At 44.6% G+C, this 14,104-nt stretch overlaps 2 protein-coding genes across 2 annotated transcripts; one reads left to right on the top strand and one right to left on the bottom strand.

The window, feature by feature from the left end:
- Positions 1-182: 182 nt before the first annotated feature.
- On the bottom strand, positions 183-1,642 carry LOC103982864 (uncharacterized). The gene is made up of 2 exons (XM_009399915.3): positions 1,341-1,642; positions 183-425 (listed from the first exon to the last, which is right to left on the bottom strand). The coding sequence occupies exons 1-2, from the start codon at positions 1,610-1,612 to the stop codon at positions 365-367; spliced, it is 333 nt and encodes a 110-aa protein (XP_009398190.2). The 5' UTR covers positions 1,613-1,642; the 3' UTR covers positions 183-364.
- A 6,244-nt stretch (positions 1,643-7,886) lies between these two features.
- Positions 7,887-9,101, top strand: LOC135672193 (S-locus-specific glycoprotein S13-like). Its single transcript, XM_065180651.1, has 2 exons — positions 7,887-8,246; positions 8,877-9,101. The coding sequence occupies exons 1-2, from the start codon at positions 7,887-7,889 to the stop codon at positions 9,099-9,101; spliced, it is 585 nt and encodes a 194-aa protein (XP_065036723.1).
- Positions 9,102-14,104: the final 5,003 nt, after the last annotated feature.

Genomic DNA, 14,104 nt, shown 5'->3' with positions numbered 1-14,104 from the left:
AGATGTTCATGTTGACATCCATGTCAGAGTCAATTCAGTCTTCGTGTCAGCAATCTCATTGTGGACTCACGACGACAAATCTCATCACCACAGTATGGCCTTCTATCGCATCACTTAAACCCAAGCACGATTCTTTTTGGGCAGATCTCTCCTTAAATACGAGAACCAATACTCCTCATATATGTGGCTTGCTAAAGAGGAAAAGATTGCAGATTAAAACCAGCCCAGGAATGTATATACAAAGTGGCTTTTTGCAGGGAATTGGAACGCACAGAAAGGGAAACGAGAAAACGGTGAGGAGAAAAAGGATCGATCGATCGGTCGGCATCATCTTCCATCTTCTTCTTCTTCGCCATCAAAGCTTTCAGAATATGAAGGCAGTCGGAGCAAACGCGGGCACAGCCGTCGTAAGTACTCCATAGTGCCTGAACACATCAATTACATGGATTTTACTTGAGACATTCTTCAGAGAACAAGATTGCAACAAACATTTTTCTCATGGATCATTCATGGAAGAACCAAAACACATGCACATTTACACCCTCATTCCAGATGAATACAAAAAGTAAAGGACATATCTCGTGATCCATCAATGAAGTTGAAAAGTCCCAAAGGGGGGAAAAGCAGGGAACATAGTGACCCAACCTAACTTGCAATAGAATGTTTTACCAAGATTTGTTTTGTTGCTGTGTCTAGTGAATGCTATTGAGGGATGGTGGTGGTGGTGGTGGTGGTGGAGGTGGTTGTAGTATTAAAGAGCGGACAGCCCAACCACCATTCATGTTCACGACTTTTTCTTTCCACCAGGTTGTAGGTGATAACCCCACACTTTTTCTTGTCCGATCCTTCGTCTTTAATTAACTTTTTTAATGGTAAAAATTTACCCCCTTTTTTTAAATTTAAATTGATTATTGTTAGTCATAAGAGTTCTTTTGGATATATATAAATATATATATATATATATATATATTCTATATTAAATATGTAGTGGTGAAAATGTTAGTTCCAACTTTACTATAACATGAATATTAAAGAATAATGAACATTTTCTAAAAGGCAACCTTTTATTTAGTGGAAGGAAGGTTACTTGCGGGCATTAATGAGAAAAAGGTATCTCATTTACATTACCATTTCTATAATTTTTAGTATTATCTGTGTGCACTGTGACCGGAAGAGGAAGGAGGAGGAGGAGGAGGAGGTATCTCTACTACAAGGCTTCGAAGAAGGTGGAGACTACTGCAACAGGGTTCTGTGTAACTATGGGAAACGATGTCTTCTTCCTACATCCTTCCATCAATTCAGAGAGAGAGAGAGAGAGAGAGAGAGAGTGATTAGAGTACCCGTAGTCGTTCTTGAAGGGGCTGGGGATGACCCTGCTCGGGGATTTGGCTGTGGCCTTCCGTGGCCCGCCGCGGCCCTCGGCCGCCCCATCTCGCACCACGAGAGCCCGGTCCTCCGAGATCGCCACCAGCGAAGGCCGCCACGGCGACGCCCTCCTGCGGCGCTTCCCCTCCCAGTCCTTCGCGGCCGCCCTTTCCCTCGGCTGCGCCGCCGCCGCCGCCGCCTCCTGCCGCAGGGCTCTCCGGCCGCAGGGGAATTCCAGGAGCCTCATCCCCCACCCCCTTTCAGATCAAGACATCACCGTTTACTCTTTCTCCCTATATATATTATGGACGGGACAGCTCCTCATTGCTTGGAATGACTAAAAGACCCTTTCTAAGTAGGATTCTCTTTTCTCCGTATCTGCGGCTGAGATCCACCGTACTGGCCGAATCTCTGTTCCCGACCCTCCGATCACGATCCTACATCGGTAGCTCTCCTTAGATGATGATTGCGTCAGCTGTAGACACACACAGCAGACGCTTGACCCCGTGAACCATCCCGAGTCATGCACACGCGCCCACAGCACAAATCAACAGCGCGAGCACATGGACGAAAGCAGGTCCAGTTTCAAGGTCACGGCGATGGCTGGGGTTGGATAAGCAAGAAGACGGGCTTCGTTGGCTGTGAGGAAAAGCAAAGTGGCACGAGAGAGGCAAAGGGCAATGGAGGAGGAGGTCATGCTCCACGCTCTACAGCGAAGAGATGTACTGATGACACCCTTAGCTCCCAGCAAATGAATTAAAATACAACCTGAAACAGCAGCAACTACTGCTAAGTGTATGTGTTCTTGTTGTTCATGCATGTGACGAGTTCTAATGAGCCACCAATGTAATGGATTCCACACGGTGCTGCAACATGGTCACCTGGCCGAGCTGTCGACGGGGCTCAGCATGTTTCCACTGCATGACCATCTCGTATTAATTAGTCTTGAGAGGAAGACACTTTTTATCTCTTCATTAAAGGTGTTCGAACTTCAAACATGATTAGCATACGATCTACTTCTGCTAGCAATATTACAGGTGTGCGAACATCTATCATGGACCCAATATTCTCCTTCGAGTTTGTCATGAGCTTGATACTAAGTGATGACTAGATTTGGTACGGGTTTATGATGCTCAAGTTAGTGCTGAAACAATAGAGGATTCAGAGTTAGAAGAATGAAGTATCTTCTCCTGTTATTGGCATCTTAAGCACACCAAATGCATGCGAGAATAGTTATTGGCCTTCAAAGTAGCTCCATTAGTGAATGATCAACCTAAGGTTTGGTTGGTTGCTATCTATAATTGCGAAAAGGGAGCCTCGACTTCTTCACATGCACATTAGGACTGAATAGATAGAAGAAGATGGCTGACATTACAATGTTATTCTTCCCACTTGAAAAGGCTGTTTTATTTTCCCAAAACACAGACACGGAGAGAGAGATAGAGAGATACCAGTCCAAGAAAGGGTGACCAATATCCAATCGAACACAACATAAAGCTTATGCAAGTTGGGTTTGAAAAGGAAGGCAAAGTACCCACTATCTTCTCCATGATTAAAAAGGTGACACAGGAAATATTCATCCAGTCATGTCTGATATAATCAGCCAACAGAAATGAGTCCAATCAATAATTCAATTACATACATATCAATTTTATATAAAATTTTGAAGGAATATTATTTTCATACTACAAAATAATTTTCTACCCAAAACCTCCTCCTTTCTCTCTTGAAATTAAACTGAGCATCGGAAGGACTTCGTCGGAATTAAATCGAATGGATCTAAACATCACCGGTGTCCATACACCACGTCAAAAGGAAAAATATGTGGTATAGAAAGACATTCGGAAGATGTTGCACAAGTCGGCGATGGGGGATTCCACTCACAATAGTATTCATTTCAATCGCCGTGTCTCTTAACGTCTTCAACACCTGTCTCATCGACTTCGAAAATCTCCTCATTGAAGACGTTTAGATTTCAATGCCTATACATCACGAACACATTATTTGTTGGGTTCATGCATGCATGCATGCAAATGGAGGGTGAGTAATCCACCGAGAGTGTATGTCATATTCATAGGTCTATTTTACGCACACAAAACCTGGGATTGGGGGCTCTGAATCTGTCACGTTTGATTCACTTAGTGGACGTATCTTGCTTTAAAGTATTTGACAGTAAAAGCTGTAGGTGAAACCTTATCATCCCTCCTCCGAAATGAACTGGCAAAGATCTGCCACCCACTCGACTTCTGCTTTTGTTCCAGATGTACCACGAGATGCAGCAACAAGTTGTGCCAGTGGAACTCTGCCGACAGGACCTTTACTGGATCTTTGCGAACGCAATTTGTGGAGCGTCTGAACCAGTTTCGAGAAGAGCAAACTGGATGATGCATCAGATAGATTCTTCGCTTCTAGGGCTTCTCTAGGGTTACTCACCACACTCTTGTTCGTCGCTGCATGGCTACAACTGCACTCTTTCTTCTCTTGTCACGGAGTCATGGACAAAGGGACTGTATTAATCCTTTGTTCTTGTGCGTTGGGGACTTGTGGGATATGATTTGGCCACTAGCGTCTTCCTTTAAAATATCTCGACCAGCAGTCAGCTATATAAAAGGCTTATAGCTTCTTGTTTGTGGCTGACGAATCCTTTGATAGATTCTGCACCAAGAAAGGATAAAAGAAGACAAAACATCAACATGGTTTAGTCCCGAGTAGATCTGAACATTTGAACTTTCCCAATTGGCATAAACTACTGTGATGGTGATTAATCACCCAGCTAAACTATTTAGTATGGTTTCCGGGCAGCGTAGTGTTTGAATCATGAGAAACTTTGCCCATACAAGTCAAGGGTTTTTGAGTTTGGAGGTAGCTCAGCGTGAAAGATGGATGGCCGATGTGGGAGGCTCAATCGGTCAGATTCGATCCCAGCTCGATTTATGCAAGGACATTCATCTGATGTGCTCTCCGAGTCCAGATTTGAGGGCCGACATGAGTTAGAATCAATGTGAACTAAACGATGTTTAGGATGAGAAAGGTCAAACCTCGAATTATCTTTTATAATACGTCCCCATTTTCAAATAAAAAATATATATTACACTTAATAAAAAAATAATATTTCTAGAATATTTTCATTTTAATGGATGGCATGACGGCTGAGAATTTTTGGCTTGGCTAGGAAGCCATACGTCAAATTATGATTCTGATTAAAGGTAAATATTTCTCATAAGAAAATCCTCATTTGTTAGAATTATTGCATCATCACCTCCAATATGGACACATAACTTAAGATTAGGATGCACATATCGAAGGTTGTTTGATGTGTTGTTCTCCTCAACATCGACTCAAAAAATGAGAACTTCTGTACCATCGTCCCTTTGCCTTGCATGTGATATTGAACAAGCTGTAGCCATTGCTCGCACCTTTTTGTGGTGCATGTGTCTCTTGAAGAGAGAGAGAGAGAGAGAGAGATGCAGCTTTGGCAAATGACTTCACATCTGGACTAGGAAGAAACAGCTGAAAGCTGATGAACACCATAGCAGGGCTGCTTCTTCTCCTTCTGCTTGGCAATTCTTATTACGTGACGGTCGCATTGGGATGTGGAGTCTGTGGAAAGAAGGTAAAGACTTCGAACGAGTTGATGTATCATTTGGTCGATTGCTTCCTGTAATCTAAGGTGTCGAAGTGCACATAAAGATATTGGCTTTTTCGGTGTCCAGGAGCCACCAGCCGACACACCAACGATGCCTCCATTGACATTAACGTCAGAGCGAAAGCGTTCTCTTATGGGATCCTGTATGACCGGGTTTTGTGCCCACAAGGCAAACATAATACTCATCCGATAAATGACGTGTCACGCACTTGGATCAATCTACGTAGCGTGTTGACTTTAATCCTCCTCATCCCTTCCCTTTGGATCAATCTTCCCAATGAAAGGAAAAGGTTTTGATAGTGGTTTTATTAGATGCTCGATATAATCTTATGTTCCACGTTGTTGCTCATTTTCCTAGAGCAAATGTTTTAGGAGGAAACTAAATCTCAATACACGAAAGAGTTTCATAAAATAAAAAAAATTCTAATAATTATGTTTGATTCTTTTATAAATATTTTATATATTTTATTTTTATGTTTATGTGAGAGAAAAATGTATCATTACTTCAGGATTTATAGAATTTGTGCCTAAGTGGAAAGAATTCGATGGTCTCATAATTGATCACATGACAAAGAACTTAGTTTTTTTGTATAGATGTATGAATAAGAGTTAACGAACAACTTATTAGAGTTTCTTTGATCCTCATTTGGTCAATCTCGTCTCTAGTCTTGAGCATAAAATCATTCGCGCATGTACCATTTTGATCTCTCTCTTAAGATTTGATTTTTAAAATTTTCTTTTGTTTTCTTTGATCTATTTTTATTTGAAGAACATATTCTAAAGTTTCATCTGAATATCTATTTATTTTTTTATTTATAAAATAAAAGCGAGTGCATTAATTTATCAATAGACAATATATGTGTATACTTAGCTTCTTATACAGCAGTATAAATCATATCAAATTTTAGATATAAACTTGGTAAAAGTTTTTCTACTATAATTTAACCTTTTATATATTTACCATAAGATTTTATTTTGTTTACAAGAGACTTTTGAGAAAAAATAGATTCAAAATCAAAATTTAAAGTTTTGCATCTTTTACTTTGTTTGTGCATCTAAGCACACTTTTTAATATTTTTCAACCTTCTATCAATGTTGATGCCATCAAGATTGAAGAAAATAAGGACTCTTGTATCTTTTTATATATTTGTATTCATTTGATCTTTTTAATCTTCAGTCTTCTAGATCATACTCAATAATTTTTTTTATCAAATTTTATAATCATTATGAAATAAATAGAGTTTTTATTTTAATAATCCAAAACTGATCATTTTCACCATTAATGATTGAAAAAAAAAACTGATCATGGATACTTACTCCAATACTTACCATTTTTCTTTTTTTCTTAAATATACTTTTATTTTAATCAACATACTCCTATTAGTCTTTTTCGAACCAAGCTCGGAAACCACACTTATTGAATTTCTTTTTTTTATAGAACTTTAGATAGAAGGGAAAGAAAATAGTAAAAAAAAATCTAAGTACTTTCAATCTGTAGTGCTTTGGATTGATAGAAGAATATATATTTATATTAGCTAAAAATAAAATATAAGTTTTTTAAATAATAAAAAATCTATTATATCTCAATAAATCTTTTTATCCTCATCTATTTATTTTAATCTAATTTTTTTTTTTATTTAATTTTAATTAATCTTATAAAAAAAAACTTTTATCTTTTACATTGTATATCCATTATTTCATAGTTTTGACTATAATTATAATATTTATTTAGATATGGAGTCGATGGAAAGAAGGTTAGTGGATGGGTCAATGAAGCAGTCGTCACTTTGTGTGGCCAAAGTCATGAGATGCACAAAGGTGGGGCCTTCGTGCATTCAAGAGCGACAAGAAGACGGACCAACATTGTCATCGGTGGTGGTGGTGATAGTAGGCGATGACAGTGCTCTCTTGCCGTAACTAAGACAACCAACTTTTGCTATGGCAAGAGTGTTGGGAAGCAAGATTGAAAAAGGAGTGGAGAGAAAAAAAATAGCATAATTTAAAGTATAAAAAAATTTATTAAGAAAATCTTATTACAGTCTCTTAATTTGACTTGGTGGTCTATAAGAAGAGATCACAACCCCTCTTATGGACTCATTACAATCTTATCTAAAATACATATCTTAAATCAATTAAATTCTTATTTAAGCATCTCCTAAATCAATAAGACTTATATCTTAAAGACTCTCACACAATGCTAATATATCTAATTATAAGTTTGTCGTTTCAAAATAAAAAATTCTCCAATGACGTAAAAATATTTGTAGCCTGATAGATCAATACTATAGGCTTGTTAGAAAATTTTCAATCTATTGCTTGAGTGTTTATCGGATCTATTAATATATTATTTCAAAAAATATAAATTCTTCATCTTTGGTCTCTCTTAATCAATTCTTATCTGATTTTGTTTTCAAAATTTACAAGTTCTTCGACTTCAGCAAACTTACGTCCAAGAACTAATCCCCCTCTCAATTTTGAAATATCTTATATAATGAGTGACCTTCACAGTAACCATATAAATTTGTTTTTCTTGTATAAAAAAATATATATATTGACTACACAAGAACATAAAATAATGCCGTAGCAAATCATGCATCTGCTTCGACGACTTTGTCGACGTAATTCCACAGTTAACATGTCAACGTGATCATCACTCATATTTCATGTACCAAAACGTTCGAGACTCTTTCTATTGGACACGAGGTTGATTTAAAATTTTTAATTCATTTGAAGTCGACCTCTCGGTTAAAGTCAAACGTTTGAATTGACCGAGTGAGACTCCAAGAGTGAAAAGTCAAAGTCGTAAATAAACAATAATGTCCGACAAATAGGGGGGCCTTCGAATGTGTCTGAAACTTAGCACTAGTGATTGGCGATGGCCAGGAGGATGACGAAGGCCTCGGTGCTTCTCTACCTTCTCACTGCTTCCATCCTCTGTTCCCCCGCCATTGGAGGCGACACTGTCACACCCAACCGACCTCTCGTCGACGACGGAGGAACCAGCTTAATTTCCGCTGGTGGCAGCTTCGAATTGGGCTTCTTTAGCCCCGTCGGTTCTACCAACAGCTACATCGGCATATGGTACCACCGCATCCCGGTCCAGACCGTGGTCTGGGTTGCCAACGGCCAGCGGCTGGTCACCGGCACCGGCCGTTCTGGAAAGTTGTACACGGACGGAGCACTTGTGATCACCAACAGCAGGAGTCAAAATCGAGATTTCGTTGGGAATTTGAGGGTTTGTCGCAAGTCTGTATATTCGTCGGAAGTTCTGTCGGAATTGACCGAGAAGTCCAGAAGCTTGCCAAAAAAGCTCATCGGAACTCACTAAGAAGATCGTCGTAAAGTCCAAGAACTTGCCGGGAGTCCATTGGAACATTATCGAAAAATCGTCGGAAGTTCACCGGAAGATTGCCGGAAGCTCGTCGAAAGAACAATTGACATACCGGACCAAGATTGCTTAGTTAATATCTTAAATTATTATAGTTAGACCTTAAGTTGAGTTATGATTGGAAGGTAATCCCATTAACTCAGTTATAGGCCAACTGGGCCCTTAACAATGCTGAATTGGACCGGTTGAAATAGCCCATTTAGCACCTGAAGTCACGATCGACGATGGCACCGCCATAGCACGGTTGAGCTCTGTCAAGCAGTGGTACCGCCCAGACTGAGTGGTAGTATCACCCAGTGTCAATCTACAAGCGACCAATAATGACGGTGGTACCGTTAGTACCTCGAAATCTGAGGATATGATATTTTTTTGCTCCAATTCTGAAATCATTGGGGCCTATAAATATCCTACCCTTTTCTACATGAAAAGGTATAAAAGTGTGAACAAAATATTGAAGTCTTGTGACTATCCGAGCAGCTTTGGAAGAGCTTTGATTTCCTGACGGACACACTTCTGCCAAGCATGAAGATCGGATGGAACCTGACGAGCAGGTTGAACCGCAACCTCACGGCATGGACGAGCGTCAACGATCCGACGCCGAGTGAGTACGACATTGGTTTCGACGTGCACAGGGTTCCGCAGATATTTCTGTGGTCCGGGAGCTGGCGGTACTGGCGCGGGGGATCATGCAATGGCCGCTAGTCCAGTGGCAACCAGGAGATAAGACCGACAACTTTTTCGACGTGTTGTTCGTGATAACTGTTAGTGTAAATAACTTTATGTCGTGGCCTCGGGGCCGACGCGGCTTGGTTCGGGTCCGAATGCACGGGGATCTTGCACGGCGTCCCTCGGGACAGCTGAGGTGGCCTGAGGGTGGTGGTCCGGCCGGGACGTTGCGTCGGGAGCGAAGCTTTTCCGTAGCGCCGGGAAGATGCAACCCCGCCCTTGTACCTGCACGCAGGTCGGGTCGGAAGCTCGGCCCGACCCCTCCGACGATCAAGTTAGATGATGTGAAGGGAGTTTGTTAGTCAAGAAGTGTCCCCCCCTGCTCGTTGAGAGTGCAAGGGTATTTATAGGGAAGCTTGCCGTGGTTTGATGTGCCCGCTTGCCGGGGCAAATGGTGGCGTCTGACACAGCCGTTGTGTGGCGTGTAGAACTGAGCTTGCGCGGGTGTTAATGCACCTTGGGCAGTGTTTTGACCGGGTACCATCGCGCCGACCGATGTGTGAGGCGAGGACGACGTCAGTCGAGTCTTATCGTAATTACTATCCCCATCATATTCTCCCCCCCCCCCCCCCACCCCCCCCGGAAAGAAGCTATGCGTCGGTCGTTGTAACGGGAGTCCGAGGCATGGCTTTAGCTTTCCGACGACTGGCCGCGTGGGCGCGGTCTCGAGGGCACGAAGCCGAGGAGCACGACGTAGGCAGGTTGGCCGCGCAGGTGTGTCTCGGGAGGAATGGAACCGAGGAGCACGACGCAGGCGGGCTGACCGCGTAGGTGTGTCTCAAAGGCATGAAGCCGAGGAGCACGACGCAGGCGGGCTGGCCGCGCAGGTGTGTCTCGGGGAGCATAGAGCCGGCCGACGAGTCGGGCTATGGTTTGGGTCGTGCTGGTCATCTGTGGGGCTGGTTGGGCCGGCGAGTCGCAAGTCGGAGGTTGAACTAGAGCGACTTGGGCTATGGTCTGGGCTGGCGAGTCGCAAGTCGGAGATCGAACTGGAGCGACTCGGGCTATGGTCTAGGCCGGCGAGTCGCAAGTCGGAGATCGAACTTGAGCGACTCGGGCTATGGTCTGGGCCGGCGAGTCGTAAGTCGGAGATCGAACTGGAGTGACTCGGGCTATGGTCTGGGCCGGCGAGTCGCAAGTCGGAGATCGAATTGGAGCGACTCGGGCCATGGTCTGGGCCGGCGAGTCGCAAGTCGGAGATCGAACTAGAGCGACTCGGGCTATGGTCTGGGCCGGCGCAGCTATGCGTCGATCATTGCAATAGGGGGGAGTCTGAGGCATGGCTTTGTCCTTTGGTGCCGTAGTAGTCTCAAGCGACACAAGGTCGAGCACGTTCTCGGGCGGGCAGGCCGCGGCGAGGGAGGCGGTCTCGAGGAGCATAGAGCCGAGGGGCACGACGCAGGCGGGCTGGCCGCGCAGGCGTGTCTCGGGAGCATGAGGCCGAGGAGCATGACGCAGGTGGGCTGGCCGCGCAGGCGTGTCTCGGGAGCATAAGGCCGAGGAGCACGATGCAGGCGGACTGACCGCGCAGGTGTGTCTCGGGAGCATGAGGCCGAGGAGCACGATGCAGGCAGGCTGGCCGCGCAGGTGTGTCTCGGGAGCATGAGGCCGAGGAGCACGACGCAGGCGGGCTGGCCGCGCAGGCGTGTCTCGGGAGGAATGGAGCCGAGGAGCACAACGCAGGCGGGCTGGCCGTGCAGGTGTGTCTCGGGAGCGTGAGGCCGAGGAGCACGATGCAGGCGGGCTGGCCGTGCAGGCGGGCTGGCCGCGTAGGCGTGTCTCGGGAGCATGAGGCCAAGGAGCACGACGTAGGCGGGCTGACCGCGCAGGTGTGTCTCGGGAGCATGATGCCGAGGAGCACGACATAGGTGGGCTGGCCGCGTGGGCGTGGTCTCAGGGGGCACGAAGCCGAGGAGCACGACGCAGGCGGGCTGGCCGCACGGGTGTGTCTCGAGGGCATGAAGCCGAGGAGCACGACGCAAGCGGGCTAGCCGCGCAAGTGTGTCTCGAGAGCAAGAGGCCTAGGAGCACGACGCAGGTGGGCTGGCCGTGCAGGTGTGTCTCGGGAGCATGATGTTGGGAAATCATTGGGGGCGACATCATATGCGCAGCGGAAGAACAAGAAAACAAAATCCCCGATTCCCAAAAAGATGTTCGTCGTCGTGCGAAGATTGGTGCGCAAAATCCGCAAAAACACAAAAACTGCGTATAGAGATTGTGTTACCTAGGGAGATCGTATATCCCTGTTTCCTTGCAGATCCTTAGGAGAGGGTGAAGGAGGTCAAGCGTCCTCCTCTCTAGCGGTGATCCACACAGCAGGGTTGCGACGACGCTCCTCAAAACTCCAGGCCTACTCTGAGGTGGAGAGGGAGAGGAGAATAGGAAGGGCAAGCAAAGTCTCTAGCCTATGAGGCTGTGAATCCCTCCTATTTATAGAGATCCCGTGTCAAAACCCTAATGGGTCCTTTCCCTAGTGGGTATTGGATCTGCATCCAATAAGACAAGGGCTCCGTCGGATATCTCATATCCGAACCTCTACTCATCGCAATGCCTACCATATGTGTGTGACCCTCTAGGCCCAATATCGAGCTGGCCGTGAGTCATACCTGTCAGAACCCTTTCTAACTAAGTGAATTATTATCTCTGTAATAATTCACTCGACTCATCGACTACGGAAGTACTAGGCCACTACGCCGTAGTCCCCAGACGATACAGGGGAATCCAATCCATTGGACCTGTCTGTCCTCAGTTACCATGTACCTATAGTCCCTCATCCATCTAATATCCTAGAGACCGTATATTGAGCATGGTGCTGTCAGACCCATACGGTTTCTACTCGAGTCTCGCTCTAATCGGATTCTCCCGGAGAACTCTTTCTCTCTCAACCCGAATGACCCTGGCCAGGGATTTGTCTGAGCAAGAACACATGGGATATTCCTCTCATGATACCGAGAGTGGATGATCCTCTATCGACACTCAATAGCCCTCGTAAGGTCGACTACCACTCCCAATGACCAACTGTACTAGATCTGGGAACAGCCAAACCTATAAGTCTGGTATCAAAGAGTGGAGCACTCATACAGGACATCCTTGGTGTCTCAAGTCTAAGAACCAGATACACCACTAGGACTACGGAATCGTTGTCTGACAATAAGGCATCATCAACCATCCAGCATTCCGTAAGCGGATCAATCAGTGAACTCATTCTCCAATGAGCACCTGTACTGTATCCCTAGTGTCCCTACACGAGCAGCTATGAGACCAGCTGCATCCATCATATGGACGGGTATACAGCACACCAGTCTATCCGGTTATCACGATGTCCCTCTCGAGTAACCTATGACCGGGATTATTTAGGATATGTGTTTAAAGGTGAATCGATCTCATTATCGTGATCTCATCACGATCCGATTCCCATTGCACAAATCCAAGGACATCACAATATATATGCATTTATGCAATAGTTATAAAGTGATATACGCCAAAATATAATAAGCAAAAAGATTCTGTATCAAGTCACACGTGCCATCACTCACGTGATTGGCTTGCTGGGCACTTATGACTAGCAATCTCCCACTTGACCTAAAGCCAATCACCTATGTGTCTGATCCCCATCAGACTCCTGTGACGCTCAAAGACAATCTGAGACAATGGCTTTGTTAGTGGATCTGCAATGTTATCTTCGGATGGAACTCTTTCCACTGCTACATCTCCTCGGGTCACGATCTCTCTGATAAGGTGGAACCTCCTCAGAACATGCTTAGATTTCTGATGAGACCTAGGTTCCTTCGCTTGAGCAATTGCCCCGTTGTTGTCGCAATATAGGGAAATCGGCTCCTCACTATCCGGCACGACTCCCAAATCTGTGATGAACTTCTTCAACCAGACTCCCTCCTTTGCTGCATCTGATGCAGCAATGTACTCCGCCTCTGTGGTCGAGTCAGCAGTGGTATCTTGCTTGGAACTCTTCCAGCATACTGCTCCTCCATTCAAGGTGTACACATACCCTGAATTCGACTTGCTATCATCGACATCAGACTAAAAACTTGAGTCAATGTAGCCTTCAACCTTAAGGCTATTACCTCCATATACTAGTAAAAGATCCTTAGTCCTTCTCAAGTACTTAAGGATACACTTTACTGCTTTCCAGTGCTCCAAGCCTGGATCCGCCTGATACCTGCTCGTGACACTCAGAGCATACGCTATATCAGGCCTAGTACATAGAATGGCATACACGATAGACCCTATTGCTGAGGCATAAGGTATCATATTCATGTTTACCCTTTCTTCTGGTAGTTTTCCATGTCAAACCTTTTGACAATGGTTTCTATGTACCTGGACTGGGACAAGCCAAGCATCCTCTTGGATCTATCTCTATAGATTCTAATCCCCAAGATATAAGATGCTTCTCCTAAGTCCTTCATGGAGAAGTGTCTAGATAACCAAGCCTTTATTGTGGATAGCATTCCTATGTCATTCCCAATGATGAGGATGTCATCCACATATAACACCAAAAAGGTGATAGCGCTCCCACTTACCTTTCTGTATACACAAGGCTCATCTTCGTTCTTAACGAAGTCATAAGATCTGATTGCCTCATCAAATCTTATGTTCCAACTTCGGGAAGCTTGCTTTAGTCCATAAATGGATCTAAGCAACCTACACACCTTATCTGGGCAGTTCTTGGACACGAATCCCTCAGGTTGCATCATATACACCTCCTCCTCCAGGTTCCCGTTGAGGAATGCGGTTTTCACATCCATCTGCCAGATCTCATAATCATAGTGTGCTGCAATAGCCAATAGAATTCTGATGGATTTTAGCATTGCTACGGGTGAGAAAGTTTCGTCGTAGTCAACACCTTGCCTTTGACGATACCCCTTAGCCACTAGCCTTGCTTTATAGGTCTCTACCTTTCCATCTACTCCGATCTTTTTCTTAAAGATCCACTTGCAACCGATGGGTACAATACCTTCGGG

The sequence above is a fragment of the Musa acuminata genome, chromosome BXJ1-4, assembly GCF_036884655.1.
Source record: "Musa acuminata AAA Group cultivar baxijiao chromosome BXJ1-4, Cavendish_Baxijiao_AAA, whole genome shotgun sequence".
Classification (NCBI taxonomy): domain Eukaryota; kingdom Viridiplantae; phylum Streptophyta; class Magnoliopsida; order Zingiberales; family Musaceae; genus Musa; species Musa acuminata.
Note: the sequence above shows the minus strand (reverse complement) of the source record. Positions and strands in the feature narration are given on the sequence as shown.

What these genes read in the sequence shown, in the direction of transcription:
- LOC103982864 (XM_009399915.3), bottom strand. Translation starts at nt 1,612, where the DNA reads ATGAGGCTCCTGGAATTCCCCTGCGGCCGGAGAGCCCTGCGGCAGGAG. An exon ending in CCCTTCAAGAACGACTACGG is followed by an intron (nt 426 to 1,340) that starts GTACTCTAATCA and finishes TGATGTGTTCAG; the next exon opens with GCACTATGGAGTACTTACGA.
- LOC135672193 (XM_065180651.1), top strand. Translation starts at nt 7,887, where the DNA reads ATGGCCAGGAGGATGACGAAGGCCTCGGTGCTTCTCTACCTTCTCACT. An exon ending in ATTTCGTTGGGAATTTGAGG is followed by an intron (nt 8,247 to 8,876) that starts GTTTGTCGCAAG and finishes CTATCCGAGCAG; the next exon opens with CTTTGGAAGAGCTTTGATTT.